General features: G+C 35.3%; 1 protein-coding gene across 1 annotated transcript in view; it reads right to left on the reverse strand.

The window, feature by feature from the left end:
* The window catches only part of LOC148947801 (nuclear receptor subfamily 2 group E member 1-like), a 74,391-nt gene that overhangs the window by 12,375 nt on the left and 45,201 nt on the right, over window positions 1–16,815 (reverse strand). Inside the window, exons 5-8 of the mRNA XM_089096013.1 lie at window positions 10,666–10,917; window positions 8,835–8,977; window positions 6,870–6,963; window positions 5,794–5,910 (exon numbers count right to left, since the gene is read on the reverse strand). Coding sequence (XP_088952139.1) covers window positions 5,794–5,910; window positions 6,870–6,963; window positions 8,835–8,977; window positions 10,666–10,917 — 606 coding nt within the window. The remainder of the gene's footprint in view (window positions 1–5,793; window positions 5,911–6,869; window positions 6,964–8,834; window positions 8,978–10,665; window positions 10,918–16,815) is intronic.

Consider the following 16,815-nt stretch of genomic DNA (forward strand, 5'->3'; position numbering starts at 1 on the left):
GTTTGCATAAAAAATTTACTTTTCTTTTGCTAGATGGCTGTCTCTAAATTTGGTTCTGACGTAATTTAGAAATTAACTTGCGTAACAAACTTCTATATTCGTATATTTTTCTTCTGGCAAAAAATACACAGTTGCAGATTTTTGCAGATATGAGCTTTAAACCTATGTTATAGGGTTTTCTGATACGCTGAATCTGACGGTGTGATTTTCATTAAAAATTTTTCACTTTTAGGGGATGTTTCCCCCCTCTTTAAAAAATCAGGTAAATTTTCTCAGGCTCGTAGCCTTTGATGAGTAACACTAAACTTAATAAAATTCATATGTTTAGAATCAGCATTATAAGCCCATTCTTTTAATACATTTATTGACATCAAAGTTCCGTTTTTAAAATTTTCGCTTACTTTTGAGCCGTATCGCTTGTTTTTTTTATTGTTTTTTTTTTATTACGTATATTTTATTACGTATATTATTTGGTTATCCCCTTATTAAAAAAAACGAACACTGCTTTAAAATTAAAAAAAAATATTGATTAAAAAAACACAGAAAAAAAACCGCAGTTTAATTAGAATATATAGATGTTTTGAAAGCACTAAAAAAAACTGTAGCGTAAAGAGCGTGGTATTGACTTGGGGGAGAACCCCCTCATATACGTAATAATTTATGTTAATTTTAAGTTCTAATGTTGCTTCTTACTTTCAGTTGAAAAAACTGTTTTTTTTTTAATTTAATTTCTGATCGTTTTTTAAATAATGCTTGGAAATCTGGCGCCCCCTTCATAGAAATGTCAATTGCCCCAAAGAAACATCCTCCATGGAAAGATTTTCCCGAGTAACCCCCTCCTCTAGCCCCCCCCCCCCCCCAGAAAAAAATCCGTCCTGAAAATGTGAGGAGACTTCCCAATAACCAAGACAATATGTAAGCAATGGGCAAAGTTCATATCTTGCAGCCCTTCCCCGGGGAACTGTGGGGGATTAAGTCATCGTAAAAGACATATTTATTAGATTTTCGACTATGCTGGACAAAATGGCTGTCTCAAAATTTTAATTGGGTGACTTTGAGAAAAAAATCAGCGTGGGAGAGGGCCTAGTTGCCCTCAATTTTTTTTGGTCACTTAAACAGGGCACTATAACTTTTAATTTCCGTTCCAATGAGCCCTCTTACGTTATTCCAGGATGACTGGGCCAATACGATGACCCATGGAAAAAAAAAAACAACAAACAAATAACCACGCACCCGTGATCTTTCTTCTGGCAAAAAATGCAAAATTCCACATTTTTGTAGATAGGAGCTTGAAACCTCTACAGTAGGGTTCTCTGATACGCTGAATATGATGATAAGAATTTCATTACGCTTCTGTGTCTTTTATGGGGCCTTTCCCTCTTTTTTAGAAAATCATCCAAAAATTTTCTCAGGCGCGTAACTTTTGATAGGGAGTGTTAAATTTGATGAAACTTGCATATTTGAAATCAAAATCTGAATCTTATTCTTCTGATGTATATATTGGTACCAAAATTCCGTTTTTTAGAGTTTCGGTTACCATTGAGCCGGGTCGCTCCTTACTTACAGTTCGTTACCACGAACTGTTTGATTGTCTAGAGCAGAAAATAAGCTAAGTATTTGCTCTTTGGCTTATCAAAATTATTTAAATTTAATGCCTAGGCCATATTATAGTCACACTTGTCGATAAAATTAAAATTACACATGACTACAGCGCCAATTATGTTCGCCGTTCGTAATTTCTCGAGTTGAACATTATTCAACTTTCAAGCATAAATTTCTTGACCGACCAATCAAAGTCAAGGTTTAAGGCATACTTTTTAAAATTAGAAAATATCGATAGATATGACTGTGATGTGGCACAGGCATAACACAATTGAATATGGTTAATTTATTGCAGGTTGCTAATGGTTTAGTTACTGTTTCAGCTTCTAATGTAACTTCATTTGATTTCAGCAAGCTTTACACTAATTTATCCCTAAAATAGAGTTTGAAAACTCAAAAATTGTTGTAAGAGTACTCTTTTTTCGAATATTTTTGAACCAAGGTATATAGTAAAAAAGCTGCTTGGTCTAACACGATTAAAAGTAATCCAAGCTCTGGATATGTTCATGGGATTATCAGAGCTCGTCATATTTAACAGTTTTGAGTTCGTCAATAGCATTTTATAGATGTAGGTTTTTGTTATTCATACGGGAGGAGATTTGACTTCGTTAATATCTGACTTGCATATTAACCAAATAGAAATGAGCTTTGTGATAATTAACTGGCTTAGTCATATAGTTTGGTTTTGGAACAAAATCATGGTTTAATTCTGATTGACGATTTTTTGGGTTTGAATATTACAGGAAACAATAAACGTACTTTGGAATCTAAACAACTATTAAAGACGATAATTACCACTTAGATGTTAAAGATTAAACATTTTCGGTAACAAGTGGTCTTCCTAGCTTAGTGTAACTTATTCTGCCTGTAATTACCAACTAATAATATTTACCAGAATATGTAGCAATTATTTAAAATTTCGAGCTACTCTCCTTGCTTATAAGCTAACTTCTAAAGGTTTTTCCGAAATGTAAATTTAATTTACATTTCCTAAAAATAATATTTTTTATTTCATAGCTTAGTCTCACGTTATGGGGTGATAGATCAATGCATCATTTGCAAAATTGGACTAAATTAAACACATTTTTCTTTTTTTCACCCTGACTGTGAACTATGTAATCTTTTTTGACCAGCGAGCTTGTATTCAAATCTGGGGTGAGTTGTGGTTATGTCATCTTAACTGCATGGTATACATTGTTTCAGCCGGTGACTTGGTTATTTAGTTATTATCTAAGAAACTGAAGAGAACCAAATAATCATGCAAACAAAACCCAATTTTTCCGACGCCATCTATCATCATCAACCAAATAATTAAGTCAAGTGTAAAAGCTTTAAGTGGAATTTCGTGCTGTTTTAAATGTTATATATTATTTTTTAGCCTTGCTTTGCATTCACCAAAGATTAAGTGTAACTTCTACCCTAAAACTAAAATACGTAAATTTGCAAATGATTTTTTCAGCATCCCAATGTTCTGCATATTAGTTAAGCTTTTTGTAATAAATGAGAAACAGTTTAAAAATAAAAGAATCTGACTTCTTTTGGAAAGAGTCAAGTTCAGACCAAAGAAATTTAGATGAAATTGAACAAAACTGAAAATCAAACTTGATTTGAACTTTTGTAGCTCTACTGGGTAATAATACACTGTCAATGGAACTAACAGTCTGTATTTCCTGTTTTTTACTTCTAGTATTTCCTCTTAAAAGCGTTTGAAAAAAGAACTTTTCCAACTAAAGTAAAGAGCCACATTCAAACCTAAGAAGATAAGAAATAAATTCATGTGATAATTCATGATTGATTCAAGATTGAAGCCAATTATAGAATCAATTATTTTCTTGGATCAACAGAACATTGCTCTTCGTGGCTTTAGAGATGATGGAGAGTAATTGACAGAGGAGGACCCATTAACAAACGAAGGGAACTTTCGAGAACTTTTAAGGCACCGTTAAATAGAGGTCAAATCACTTTAGCGAAAAAAAAAAACTAAATGAATTAATTTAATGTTGTACCAAGAGACTCTCAAAGAACTTCATTAAACGAGTTCATTGCGCTGAGTTCCACAGTGTGGCTCTTGATGAAAGAACGGATGTATCACACAAGCACAAATAAGAGTTGCCCTTTGCTAAAATTGCAATTGAAAAAGACGAGAGGATTTCGTTGGTTTTGTGCACCTGCACAAAGCATTCTTCTCTTACTTAATTTTACTTTATTTTTGATGGGAACTAGACGCTGCTCCGCCTCGGCCGGCTTCCATAATTTATCCAACAAGATACGGTTATGTACAATGGCTTCGACACGGTACAGCCAATCACTGTCCCAGAGCCGACCGAAGAGGCGGAAGTCTGCAAGCGGCTCTGCGTCATTTTTCATCACTGACCACCAATCTTTATTCTAGCCTACAGATCAACGTTTCTAATTTTCAAGCGGCTGTGCTTTAACAGTAGACTTATCCTTAGATTCTGCTACTCGGACAGCATTGGAAACATCGAACCGATTATTAATATGGAATGCTTGGAAATGTTGTACTGGATTTACTTTGATGTCATGGGATAGACTTGGAAAATTGTGTGGACATGGGCACTGATGGATGTGCTGTACTGGTTTCAGAATACTGTGGTCTGTAAAAGAAGTTCAAAAGGCAGGAAATGACCGCGTTGACCATGTTTAAACCATACTCTAAATCTTTCTATGTAAAAACTTTTTATGTCCAAAGTTTTAGGGACTGCATCGGAGTAATAAAAGCTTCGCTGCAATTTATAAAAACCAATCCTGAAAATTTCTTAATGACTTGGGTTTGTTTGCAGCAGAGTAGACAATTCAGCTATAGACAGGAATTGGCGTGGAGGTGATTTGTCGCTGCAAATACAATTCTATTCCAAACTGCTTCAATTACCATCAATTATAGATACAAGATACACAAATTCTCCCTCCACCTCGGATTGTTCTTCTTCTTGCAAGTAAACAGGCTTACTGGGCTGGTGTGTTGGATAAGAGGATATTTGGCTTGAAAATATGGAACATTAGGTAGGTTATACTTGCCACCTTAGTGAAAATTTCTTGGGCTTTTGTGACGGTCTCAGAGTTGTCACCAATGTGATCGAAAAAATCTCTACGCAATCACCATCATCAATTAAGTTAAATTTGAGGCTAATTTCCACTCAATCAAAGTGCATAACGGTCCTAGCCATTATCACCTCCATCAAGAAGTTAAAAGATACCGGAGGGGAAATGCAGGTCTTTCCTAATCCATGTTCTAAAAAGAACGTTATGGATAGATCTCTCTTAGCCTGGACTTCCTGCACGTGTTTGATCGTGACGAGCCTTCATAAATCCTATCAGCTTATCAAGTCTCCAGTCATAGCCCCAAAGGTTCTACATCTTAGGAGACGTGGAGTGCTGCTACAAAGTCTATAAACACACTAGTTATGAACTGCTTATGCTCTATTGGATTTTGAAAGACTCGCATGATTGTAACTAGCTGATCAACGGATTTCTTCCGTGTTCTAAATCAGAAGGCTGACTTGATATTTTTTGTATTCTGTTGATTACTAAACTGGGTAAGGAGGACTAAGACAACAACATTACTGCACTAGCCTACAGATGAATAAAATCTCTCTATGGTTTTATTTTGGGCCCTGTCTCCATTATTGGGAGCAGACAGGAGTTCTTGGTCATGAAACTCCTGACGAACCGCTCGTCTTTCAGGATTCTGATAATTAGGCTGTCTAGGCCTAATACTGCTTTTGGCTGAATATATTAGGCTCAGTGGGTTATTTTTATAGTGATATTGACCGTTGGCTACGAAGGTGGTGGCTGAATAGTGAGGGGTTATACTTGCAGTGGCGGTAGAGCACTCTGGATATTCTTGGTGTTACTGCGGTCTATCACCTATTGTTGACAGTAATATGTCTGTTGTTCCCATCCTGCAGTGATAAAATATTTTATCTTAGTTTCTTTCGCATTTTTAAGAAACTGGTGAGACTTTTGGGTGACAGTTGTTTGTCTTTCTTAGCTGATGAATTTTTTCACAAATTCCTCAAAGTTTGATCTGCCCATTATTTTTAAACATCGTCTTTTCGATTGGCATTCAAACAACAATTTAATATAAGCTTATATATTGAAAAATCTATTTTTATGAGGGTATTTCCTAAACAAGCAACAAATCAAGAATCATAATTAGAAGCTTTAGCTTACCATGCCTGAAAAGTACAAGTGACTTGAGACAGACGAACTCAGTGTAGTCCAATTGAAAGTGCTGAATTCGCTTAATAATATAGGCCAAATCCTCTGAATTGGCATCAACATCTTGTTCTGAAAAAAGGTTAGATCTCAATTACTCATATCTGAAGGCGACATCAAAAACTTTTAGTTGATAAGTAATTCAAGCTGTGATAATCCCGATTACCCCAAGTCTAACAGTAAAACTTCAAAATCAATCAAATAGCCAAAAAACATCACAGCGTTGGGAAAAGGAGGAAGTGGATATGATGCCTCTAAATCGCCGCCTGTTCATACCAGTGATTTCCAGAGTTTTTAATTTGCTCTTTTAATATTGACCTACATTTATAGATAAATAAATATAATAGAAGTCTGCAAAATACGAGAGAGATTTGTGTGTCATAGTCAATATCGTAGCTTTGACTTAATAAAGAGTAATCTGTCTACCAAACGTTATTATATTTCTCGACCATTCTGCATGAAGGAGATGCTCATATACGTTTGTAAGGTATTTAACTGATCAGAAAGCAAAAGTTCTAGTTCCCTTTTAAGGACCGAAAGTGATTGCAACTGGCTCCATCTTGGGCCATTCTCTGGCTTGAGGAACCCTAATCCCATGATGTTAGATCAAAATTTTCAGATAAAATTTTTTCTCAGAATATTTGGAATGTCCGATAAATATTTGGGGTGACATAACCTATACGCATATACCAATTGCTCACAGCAATTGAAATTGTCAATTGCTTACAGACAGGTTAAGTTGTAGAAAAACCATGAAATCTTTGTTATTCGATCGATTTGAAACTTTCAGGGAACGTCTCCTGGTCCAATAAAAGCTCAACTTTTGTGGGGAAGAGTGAGGGTCTGAAAATGGGGCAACATTTTTTGTAATAAGGTGCCCAGTGAAAGTAATGATAGGATTGAGCTTGCAATGTGTTTTTCTCGTTGTCTTGACTCTGGCAAGCATTTGGAGTGTACTAAAAAGTAGGGCAAACCAAAAATAAAACTTGATTACGTAGACGCAAATTGCAAAAGATGTTAAATTCACTTACCTTTCATAATGGAATGATTCCATTGGGCAGAATGTATAACGAATAATTCGGGCCATGTTTTCTCAATTAACCTTTTACGATCAGTTTTTGAAACCTAAAAGGATAAATAATATTTTTGATTTTGGGCAACAATCTACTCTAGGATAAATTTCAAGGGTTTCCAGAGACTCAAATCTTTTTGTATCTTTCCTAAATTAAAGTATTTTCGAAACACCTCGTCTCATAGTAAAAACAAATTTGATAACAAATGGAAACTTGGTGTTCAAATTTGGAAACTTGGATCCTTGTCAGTATTTTTAAAAAAGTACACCAAAATGAAATCGGCTCTTTTGTTATTTCAGTGGTATAATCTTAAAGAAGATTAAGTAAATCTAGGACTTAAGATTTAGTCTTTGATTCAAAACCTTTGATGCTAAATTTAGTTCTGAAGTTTGTATCAGCCGTTTAAAATTGAAGTATATCACGATGTCCACATTGTGCTCGTACTCAAATCGTGTTCGGATAAGAAAATTCTTCAAATGAAGCTTTTGGTAGCCCTAAGCCGCTACCTAGCCTAAATGATTAGAAACGTAACTAGCATGTTTAGATTTTGACGGTTGATCTGTGGCAAGAAGAATGAGAAGGTTCAGCATCGGTAGTTTTGATTATTTTTTTTATGGAACAAACACGAATTTCTAACAATTATTCAATTATTATATATATCAGCTAAAGAACCTTACGGACATACCATAGCGTACGCTATTTTGTGAGGATTTGATAAATATAGTTTACCCTCTTCTCCCGAACACGTTAACAGTGAGTGTGGTAATCTTACTGGGATTAGCTATCCTGGCTTCTGAGTTTTTGAGGTATTGAGAGTTCAGGGTGCAAAAAAAGGTTTGAAAATTACTGTGAAGAAGGCTAAGCCGCTTAGACTAGGAATTAATGATGGTAAGTGATGATATTGGACAATGAGAAGATCGATCAAGTGGAAACCAAATTTACCTGGGTAGTATTATTAGTAAAGATGGTGGGTGTAATGGAGAGGCTAAAAGTAGAATAGTCAAGGTCCAGGGTGCTTTTTTTCACAGTTGAAGAAATTTTGGAAGAATACGGAGATAAGTCTGTGAACCAGGATTAGAATATTGAAAGCTACAGTAATAGGAGTGGTCAAGCAAGGCTCTGAAATGTGGGTGCTTAGAAAGACGGAAGAGGATTTGTTAGATATTTTCAAGAGGAATTGTCAGGAGATTGCTTAGGGGACCCATTTGACTGACCGTATTTGACGCGGTAAGCTCAACGAGATCTCTGGTTTTATCCCGCTTTCTAGGGCTATAGTGTTAGAAAGATTGAGGTTGGTATGACGGGTTTTGCCGATGAATTATGGCAGATTGCCAAAGACCTTTCGACCAGTAGTAATATTCCCTCTTGTCAACATCCAAGAACTAACCAACTCTGATTGTTAAAATGTTCCGGAAAAATCGTCACCCTTTGTATAATACCGTATAATTCTTTTATATTAGCGATTTGTTGGTGTTATGCATTCTTATCCGTTGGCACCCATAGGGGGGGGGGCGGGGGGGGGGTGCCTGACCCCTCTGGCTGAATGGTACTGCCTTGGTTTTATATTTTTGTTCTGAGATTTCTATTATATAGCATTAAAAGTGCCAATTAGACCAGGTTTGCCCCGACCCTGGAATTCAGCTTCTGGGCGCCCATGTTACCAATTATATCAGGTAGGATTGTATGAAAGGTCATACATAGATCATGGCATTTCTTTGGCAAAAAAAACAACAACAAATAACAAAACAATATCTAGATTATATAATGATATTAAATAGGTGTTTCTCCTAAAACAAAATGATGAAATTTATCCTAAGTTTTGCAAAAATTGTTCTTTGCAGCTCTTTGTTATACAAGGCTGCTGTACCTCGCCCTCTCCGGTTTCTGCCCTTAACGATATGTAGTAGTAAACACCTTACTAACCTGATTAAAAGATGGTAGTGATTTTGCCCAGTCAATGACAAATTTAAGAACATTGCTTGGTGAATTGTTTTGGACTGGATGGCGGTCTTTTGAATGTAAAAGTGATACAGAGTCACTGACTACATCTATCTCTTCTTCCTGATCTGAAAGTAAGAAAAGATTTAAACAGTTAAGTATTCCAAATATTTCGTTTCTTGGACAAGTGCCGGTTTATCTTCTCAGGGATATATTAGCCTCATATGTAAGAAACTTCCATTCAATTACATTGTTACACTGATATATAGAAGTAGGCTATAAAAGATCTTCTGGAGAAATGAGGAGATCTTAAAGCTGCCCGCTTAAAGTCCTTCAAATTGATTAGATTACCATTTAAGACTTTCAATCTAGCCAGGGAACTAAGTTTTTATATTCGATTCTTAGATATTCCTTGAAATAGGCAGGAGGGGGGGGGGGGAGATACGTCAGAAATCCCACATTCAAACTAAAAAACCTGGCACCCAGAAGTTTAGATAATTAAAGCTTAAAAAGGTTTAGTGCAGTAACTGTCTTTTTATAGCTGCTATTATAAATGGAGAATTACTGCTTCTTGGAAAGAAGAGAGAACTTGAAAATAATATAATAATTCCCACAGTACAGGAAAATAAACAATGTGGTATTCCGCGCTTCAAAGAACTTTAGACCTTTTGGAGCATTATAAACAACCAAAAACTGTTTTCTTGATTCATTAGCTTATTAATAACTTTAATGATTATAATATTTTCTATCCCGTGTTAAATTTAAAACAAGCAGAAACTGCCATATTTTAGGATTAGCCTTTGAATCCCCTAACCTTTTCCACAGTTGGTAGAATACAACTACTCTTTTTTGAAAACCAAAGGACTGAAATTAAATCATAAACAGTTTCTGAGACCACACTGGCTAATCATTATAAAACATAAAATCGCGAAGAAAGGAAGAAAACAAGGACAATGAACAGTCAGTGAAAATTAAAAAAATTATGCAAGTATTTCAGTCAAGACCTCCGCTTGACCGTCCTCAGTGCAGAATAAAACTGAAAATTTTATAAATATTAAACCTTAAAACAAAACACAAAACTAAAATAGGCTAACCCTTTCTCGGTAACGGTGAAAGGATAACTGAAAAGGAAAACATATTTTAGTTTTTTTTTTGAAAATCAGTAGAAACTTTCTGAAAAGTCGGTGTATATTTTTGGGGGGGAAACTTTGCCGTTCCTGTTTGGACAAAAATATTGTAGGTATGCTCACCCCCACCCCTTCCTCATTTACTTTAATAAGTCCTGCTGTATTCCAGTCTTGCGACTGGATGCATGATTTGTTGCATCGATGATGAAATAACAATTATGTCCACTTACAGCAGCAGTTACATATCACGTTCGTAATTTGTCAAGTTGAACATTCTTCAACTGTCAAACTTAAAATTTATTATTGGCGGATCAGAACAGAGATTTAAGGTTTTAATATTGCCAAAATACGAAATGACATAGTATTAGCGGTATATATTTAGGAACAAATCAGTATGAATACATGCTTTCCAAACCAATTTCTTTGGCATTTCATTTTTCCGTAATATTTACTTTTCCTTATACATAATATTTCAATTTAACGTTTCTGTAAACCGTGACCATAAAATCCAGGAAAGACTATTACAATTCAAAAATCTTGGCTTTTTGTCGACAGGTGTGAGTATGACGTGGTGCGCGTATCCCCCACACACCGAATTACGCACGGATAAACTATAGGTAATTTACTCGCACGTAGTTTTGATTTCATCCTCAAGTGGGACCATAATGTGACTCGTGCATGAGACTCACCGTTTGGGAATGTATTCTTTTCCTGGTATGGTGACATGTCAACTGAAAATTTTTCTTCTCTGAAAGGCTGGGCCCGTGGTGTGATAGAATTCCAGAAGTACCAAGAAAACGGCATGTCATTCCTTGGCTGATAAACAGGAGGTGCATGGAAGATGTTTGAAGGGCATGAAAAACGAGGTGCTTGAAAAAAAAATGGTGGAAAAAGAGTTCTTTTGCCTGCCAAAATTCGAGGGGCTCTTTCATGTTGCACAGCTAAAAATATAAGTTAATGAATGTAAGTTACTATTGTTGATTCTAACAAGCACTCTAAAATAAATCATAATTATTGAAAAAAATAATCAGGCAATATTTGAAAACATTCAAAGTTAAAATCCATAAGATAGTCCGTGTTATATCCATACTATGGTTTCCACTAAAATCAACCTTTCGGTTCCCGGGTCGGTACAGCTTCTGATTCAAAATAGAGCTGGTAGCAGGGTTGCCACCATGGCCTGGAAGAATTTACTAAATCTGGAAGGAAAAATTTACTAAATCGCATCTGTTTCTACTAAATGCTAAAAAAAAAAAAAAATTGCGCGTGCGGCTTACGCCGCAGGTGCACCATCAATCATCGATTTTTACTATAGGAGGATAATCAACAGGATTTTCAAAATCTTTTTCCCTCTTTTCTTCGTTTTTTGTCTTTTCCTCTTTTCTTTCGCTTTCATAGTATGATAGAAAGTTCCGGAAACCTATAGTAGCCCTGATATCTAACATAATGGAAATCAGATTTTGTAATGGCTGGACCGTAATTTTTTTCCTGAATTCATGGAAAATAACAATAAGTTTATTTACTATAAATTATGACCTTTTACTAGATTTCGGTAAATTTACTAGATCCTCTAATTTTATTAGATTTTTTTTTACTAGACCTAGTAAAATCCTACTGACGATGGCAACCCTGGCTGGTAGCTTGCTAAATACGGGACACAAAGACAAATATAAGGCCCGTTTCTTAGCACTAAGATCTTATATCTAAGATCTTACATCTTTCTGCAAAGATTATTGTTTTTTAACTCATCTCTATTCAAAAATCTTACATCTCTCGATGTTAGCAATAAGTGTGAAGACCGCCACTGTTCTGCAATATAGAAAAATGATGACAGAGAACTTCGATGATCTACTCATCATTATTCTCAGACCGCTGATCAGAGCAAAATTATGAAAGACGTTTACACAAAAATGACCAAAGATGTAAGTTGTTAGTTCAAAGAATTCACTTTTAAGCCTTTTCTTACAAAAGATGTAAAATCTTAGCACATTGAGGGGTGAAAAAATGCCCCCATAGTTGGGATATAAGATTGCAAGTTCCACCATCCTAAAAGATAATAATTGAATAGGTGGGATGCGAGCACGTCCCTTTATACAAGACAGTGTAGAGAAACGGGTATGCACGTGTTAAAAGTGGCGAAATGAATTAAAAATCTCGCTCTAAACATCCTTTGTCTACCCGAACTGAGGAAAATGTTACAATAATTTGTGAAATCGTCCTGGAAGATCGACGACTGACGATTGGAAAAGTTGCGGAGAAATCTGGAGTGACGTTTAGTTCAGTACAAAAGATTAAAAAACCAACAAAAATAAAAATCTATAAAAAAAAAACAAAAAAACAAACAAACGAGACTGTGGCCCGGGGAGAGAAAAGGAAAACAACAGAAAAAAAACAAAGCGGATATTTCGCCTTTAAAAAAACAAGGCGTCTTCAGCACAAAAGACACACAAAAAAAAAAAAAAACAAGATAAAACAAAAAACAAAAAAAAACACCACCAAAAAAAAAAAACAACAAAAATGTACAATCGGCGCAAACAAATACACGGAGGGAAAAGATGCTAATATAGAGTTACTTCAGTGAGGACACCAGAGTAACTGAGGAAAAATAAAAAAAAACTGTAAATTACTTTAATTATTCAGTTGCGAAATAATCCTTTTGTTAGCTATTACTGAAGCAAATCGTTTTGGTCTAACAGGTAAAATAGTCCCCTGGTGATTATTTAAAATCTTTACTCCCTTATTGACAATTGATTCACTCTTTAGAAGGTTATCATAAATTGGGTCAATATTTAAATTACCCGTGTCCCTATTTATGGAAAGGTTAGTAAACATATGTTTTTTAATTTCTATGGCTTCCCTGGCCCATTGGGTGTACCCCTTATCATTAGAAATAGCCAAGGCTTCATCAAATTTTACAAAATGGTCTGGTTGAAGCCAAATATGCTCTGCTAAAGCTGAAACGAAAGTTTCTGGAGGCTTGCTTAATTGTAGGGTTTTTCCTATTGAATTACGGTGTTCAATAAACCTTTCAACAAATTGTTGGTGAGTCCTACCAATATAGAACTTCCCACAAGAACACGGAATTTTATACACCCCACTTACTAAATTTCCCCGAGTTAAATCCTTACCAGAACTAAAAAAACTACTCATTGGCCTCATCGATTGGAAACATGTATCAATACCAAATTTACGTAAAACCTGTGAAAGTTTCTCCCCCAAACCAGGTACATATGGTAATGAAATGAAGCTTTTTGATACAACTAAATCTAAAGACTGAGAAACCTCAATAACCCTACTACTATGTTTGGTCCGTCTATTTTCAATTATTTTATCAATGAACTTAATTGGATAACTATTACAAAATAAAATATCCCTCAAGTATAACAATTCTGAATCCAGAAATTCCTGGGAACAAATTTTAAAGGCTCTATCCACTAGTGAAATTACAACCCCTCTTTTCACCGACATAGGGTGGCAAGAATGAAAATTTAAATACCTATCATTGTGCGTAGGTTTTCTGTAAATCGAGAAAAGTAAATGGAGATCCCTTTTAATTAATAAAATATCCAGAAAAGGTAATTTATTATTATCCTCAAATTCAACTGTAAATTTAATATTATTATCAAAACTATTTAAATGCTTACAAAAAAGGTCTAAGGAGTCCAACCCATGTTTCCAAACGCAGACCACATCATCCATGAACCTACCCCAGAAGCAAGGGGAGATTCTAAAACTGTTTATAGCGGAGGTTTCAATGGCATCTATGAATAGATTTGCCAATAAAGGAGAAAGAGAAGCCCCCATAGGTAAACCAAAAATTTGCCTATAAAACTCCCCTCGAAAACCAAAATAAAAAGAAAATTCATTTACCAGCATAATTAGTTTCATAATGACATTAATATCCAAACTGGCTAACGTCACATCCTGTATTAAATCAAAGTGTCTTTCTAATTTACTTTTTAAAATATCCTCGCACTTTTTTAAATCACAATTTGAATACATGGACACAACATCAAAACTGCAAAGAATTGAACTCTCCTCCAACGTGAAATTGCGCAATTTATTAGTAAGATCAGTCGAATAAGACAAAAATATCTAAAAAAAAAAAAAACAAACGAGACTGTGGCCAGTGGAGAGAAAAGGAAAACAACAGAAACAAAACAACGCGGATATTTCGCCTGTATACAAACAAGGCGTCTTCAGCACGAAAGACACACACAAAAAAAAAAAAACAAGATAAAACTAAAAACCAATAGTTTTTTTTTTTTTTTATTTTTTTTTTTTTTTTTTTTGTCATGGCTGGCCGGTTCGGCTTAAGATCTTTCATTCGTACAAAAGATTATAAATGAAAATTTGGTGATGAGTGCGGTTGTGACAAAATTTGTTTCTCGAATGCTGACTACGCAGCAAGAACAAAGGCGCTTGGAATCTTGCTCTGTTTTAGAGGCAGGGTTCCAAACTGACCCAAACTTCTTTTTCCAAGGTCATCCACAGATGATAAATCATAGTGGAACCAAAGATATTTTTTTTAGCAAATATAGATCTGCGAATACCGATAAAATTGTTGTTCCCAAGGTGAATAGTGAAATTTGGATTGCTCTCTCATCACGGGCTAAAGAGATGGATGCTAAGACATTTCAAGTGCAGCGGACTATTGTTCACTCAACCTTCTGTATTTTAGAGGCAGCAAATACGATTCTTGAGCTTGAAAATGAGAATATCAAAGAAAAAGTTGTCAAAAACCTAATAGATGCAGTTGACATGCTTGGTTTCACCAATTATGATCTCAGTCTAAAAAGACGTCATGTGGTGAAATTTGAAGTGAGCCCAGATCCCATGGTAGTATCAGATTTATGCGTTCCTAAGTCAAAGTCATGGAGTTCCTTTTTGGCGAAGATGTTGCCAAAATGACGTTCAAAGCCAAATCCGTGACGGATTTGAAAAAAAAAAATGGAAGACCAAAAAACGCGCAAGGAGTGCGAGGCTACCGTTATCACCGATGGAAGACCATCGCCCTCCGTCCAAATTATCGCAGAAGGCTGGACCAGGACCGTCAAGAGAGGCTCAAATTCCGGAATTTCCAGAAAAGGGATCGCAAATAGCTGGTGTATACTATTTAATATACCCCGTCCTTGATTTTTATGATTTTGTTGTGAATTTCAATAGGCAGTCACACCATTTGGCTGAAAAAATTAAAGCGAAGAGAATTAGTAAGTTCGTCCCAAAATGGCAGTCAATAACCAGTGATCTGAATATTTTTAGTATTGTAGCTTCAGGCTTTAAGGTTGAATTTGAGTAAACACCATTAAAAGCATTGAAACAAAAAAACTAAACTTTTACGTTTGTAGAAATACAGGCTATAAGAAACAAACTTCATATTTTATTTCATAAAGGTGTTATTTTTAAAGTACCCGAGTTCAGAATACAGGAAATACTCTGCATTTTTCCCATTTTTAGGGTTCCAAAGAAAAATGGAACTTATCAGTTTATTCTTAATCTTAAAAAACTAAACGAAATCATTAAGTATTGCCATTTTAAAATGGAAAGTGTTCAGTCTGCGGTTTTTTAATGATAAAAAATTGTTATATGGCCTTTGTTGACCTGGTCAATTTTTATTATTCATGTCCTGTTGATTTTGATGATAAAATGTGGCTTTGTTTTGAAGTAGATTGTTGTTATGCTTTCATATGTATGTCAAACGGCTTACTATCAGCCCCAAGGATTCTTACAAAACTCAGGAAATCTGTTTACTCTCTACTTCGACGAAAAGGGTATTTGTCTGTTGTTTACTAGGATGACTCTAACTTTCTGGGAAGCTCTTATTTCAAGTCAACAAATAACAATTGGGGGTTTTCTGTTAGATTCACGATCAATGCGTAGGCTATTTTCATGCCGGAAAGAAAAATTAAAAAGGCTTTAGATTTGCTTTCGAAATTTTTTAGTCAAGAATCGACTACGATTCAAGAATTAGCCGGAACACTAGGCGTTCTTGTTTCAATCTTACCAGCAGTGGAATTAGGACCTTTATTTCACCGGAAAACAGAGTCGTTGAAAATTCAACCACCAAAATACGCGAGGGATGATTTTGCTGCCAAGCTAATCTTAACATCCGATTTAAATTCGGAACTGCAATGGTGGTTGGATATTGCCAATCATGCCTCTAAAGTAATTGAGCCTAGATCAACTGACAAATATTTGTGTGGCGATGCATCGAAACTAGGCTGGGACTCGTGGATGAATATTCCATGAAAACAGCCACAGGCGAATGGTCCTCAGAAGAGAAGGGATTTGACATCAATGTTTAAGAAACGAATGCCGTTTATCTGGGATTAAAATGCTTTGCTCATGATATTAAAAGCATGGATGTCCGGTTGCGTTCAGACAATAAAACTACAGTAGGTTACATAAATAAAATGGGAGGATCAAACTCTGAGTTTTGTAATTATTTCGCAAATAAGGTCTGGCAGCTAGTATTGCAGGACAAAGGTGGATATCTGCAGAACATGTGCTTGGAGTTGTTAATATCGCGGATAAAGCATCACGAAAATTTGATAATCAAAAAGAATGGAAATTGGATTCTGGAATATTTAATATTTTGAACTCTTTAGTATGTCAGTCGATAGCTGTTGATTTGTTTGCAACTAGATTACATTTTCAGATTAAACCATTTGTTTCATGGAAACCAAATCCAGAATATTTTTTTCGTAGATGCATTTGCAATGAGTTGGAAACCTTATTTTTTTATGTATTCCCCCCATTTAATTTACTTCTGAGTACCTTCAGAAGATAGAAAAAGATCAGGTAACTGGTATTTTGATCTTTCCTAACTGGACCACACA

This window comes from Artemia sp. Qi Xiang Cuo, chromosome 10 (assembly GCF_049724085.1).
Source record: "Artemia sp. Qi Xiang Cuo chromosome 10, ASM4972408v1, whole genome shotgun sequence".
Taxonomy (NCBI): domain Eukaryota; kingdom Metazoa; phylum Arthropoda; class Branchiopoda; order Anostraca; family Artemiidae; genus Artemia; species Artemia sp. Qi Xiang Cuo.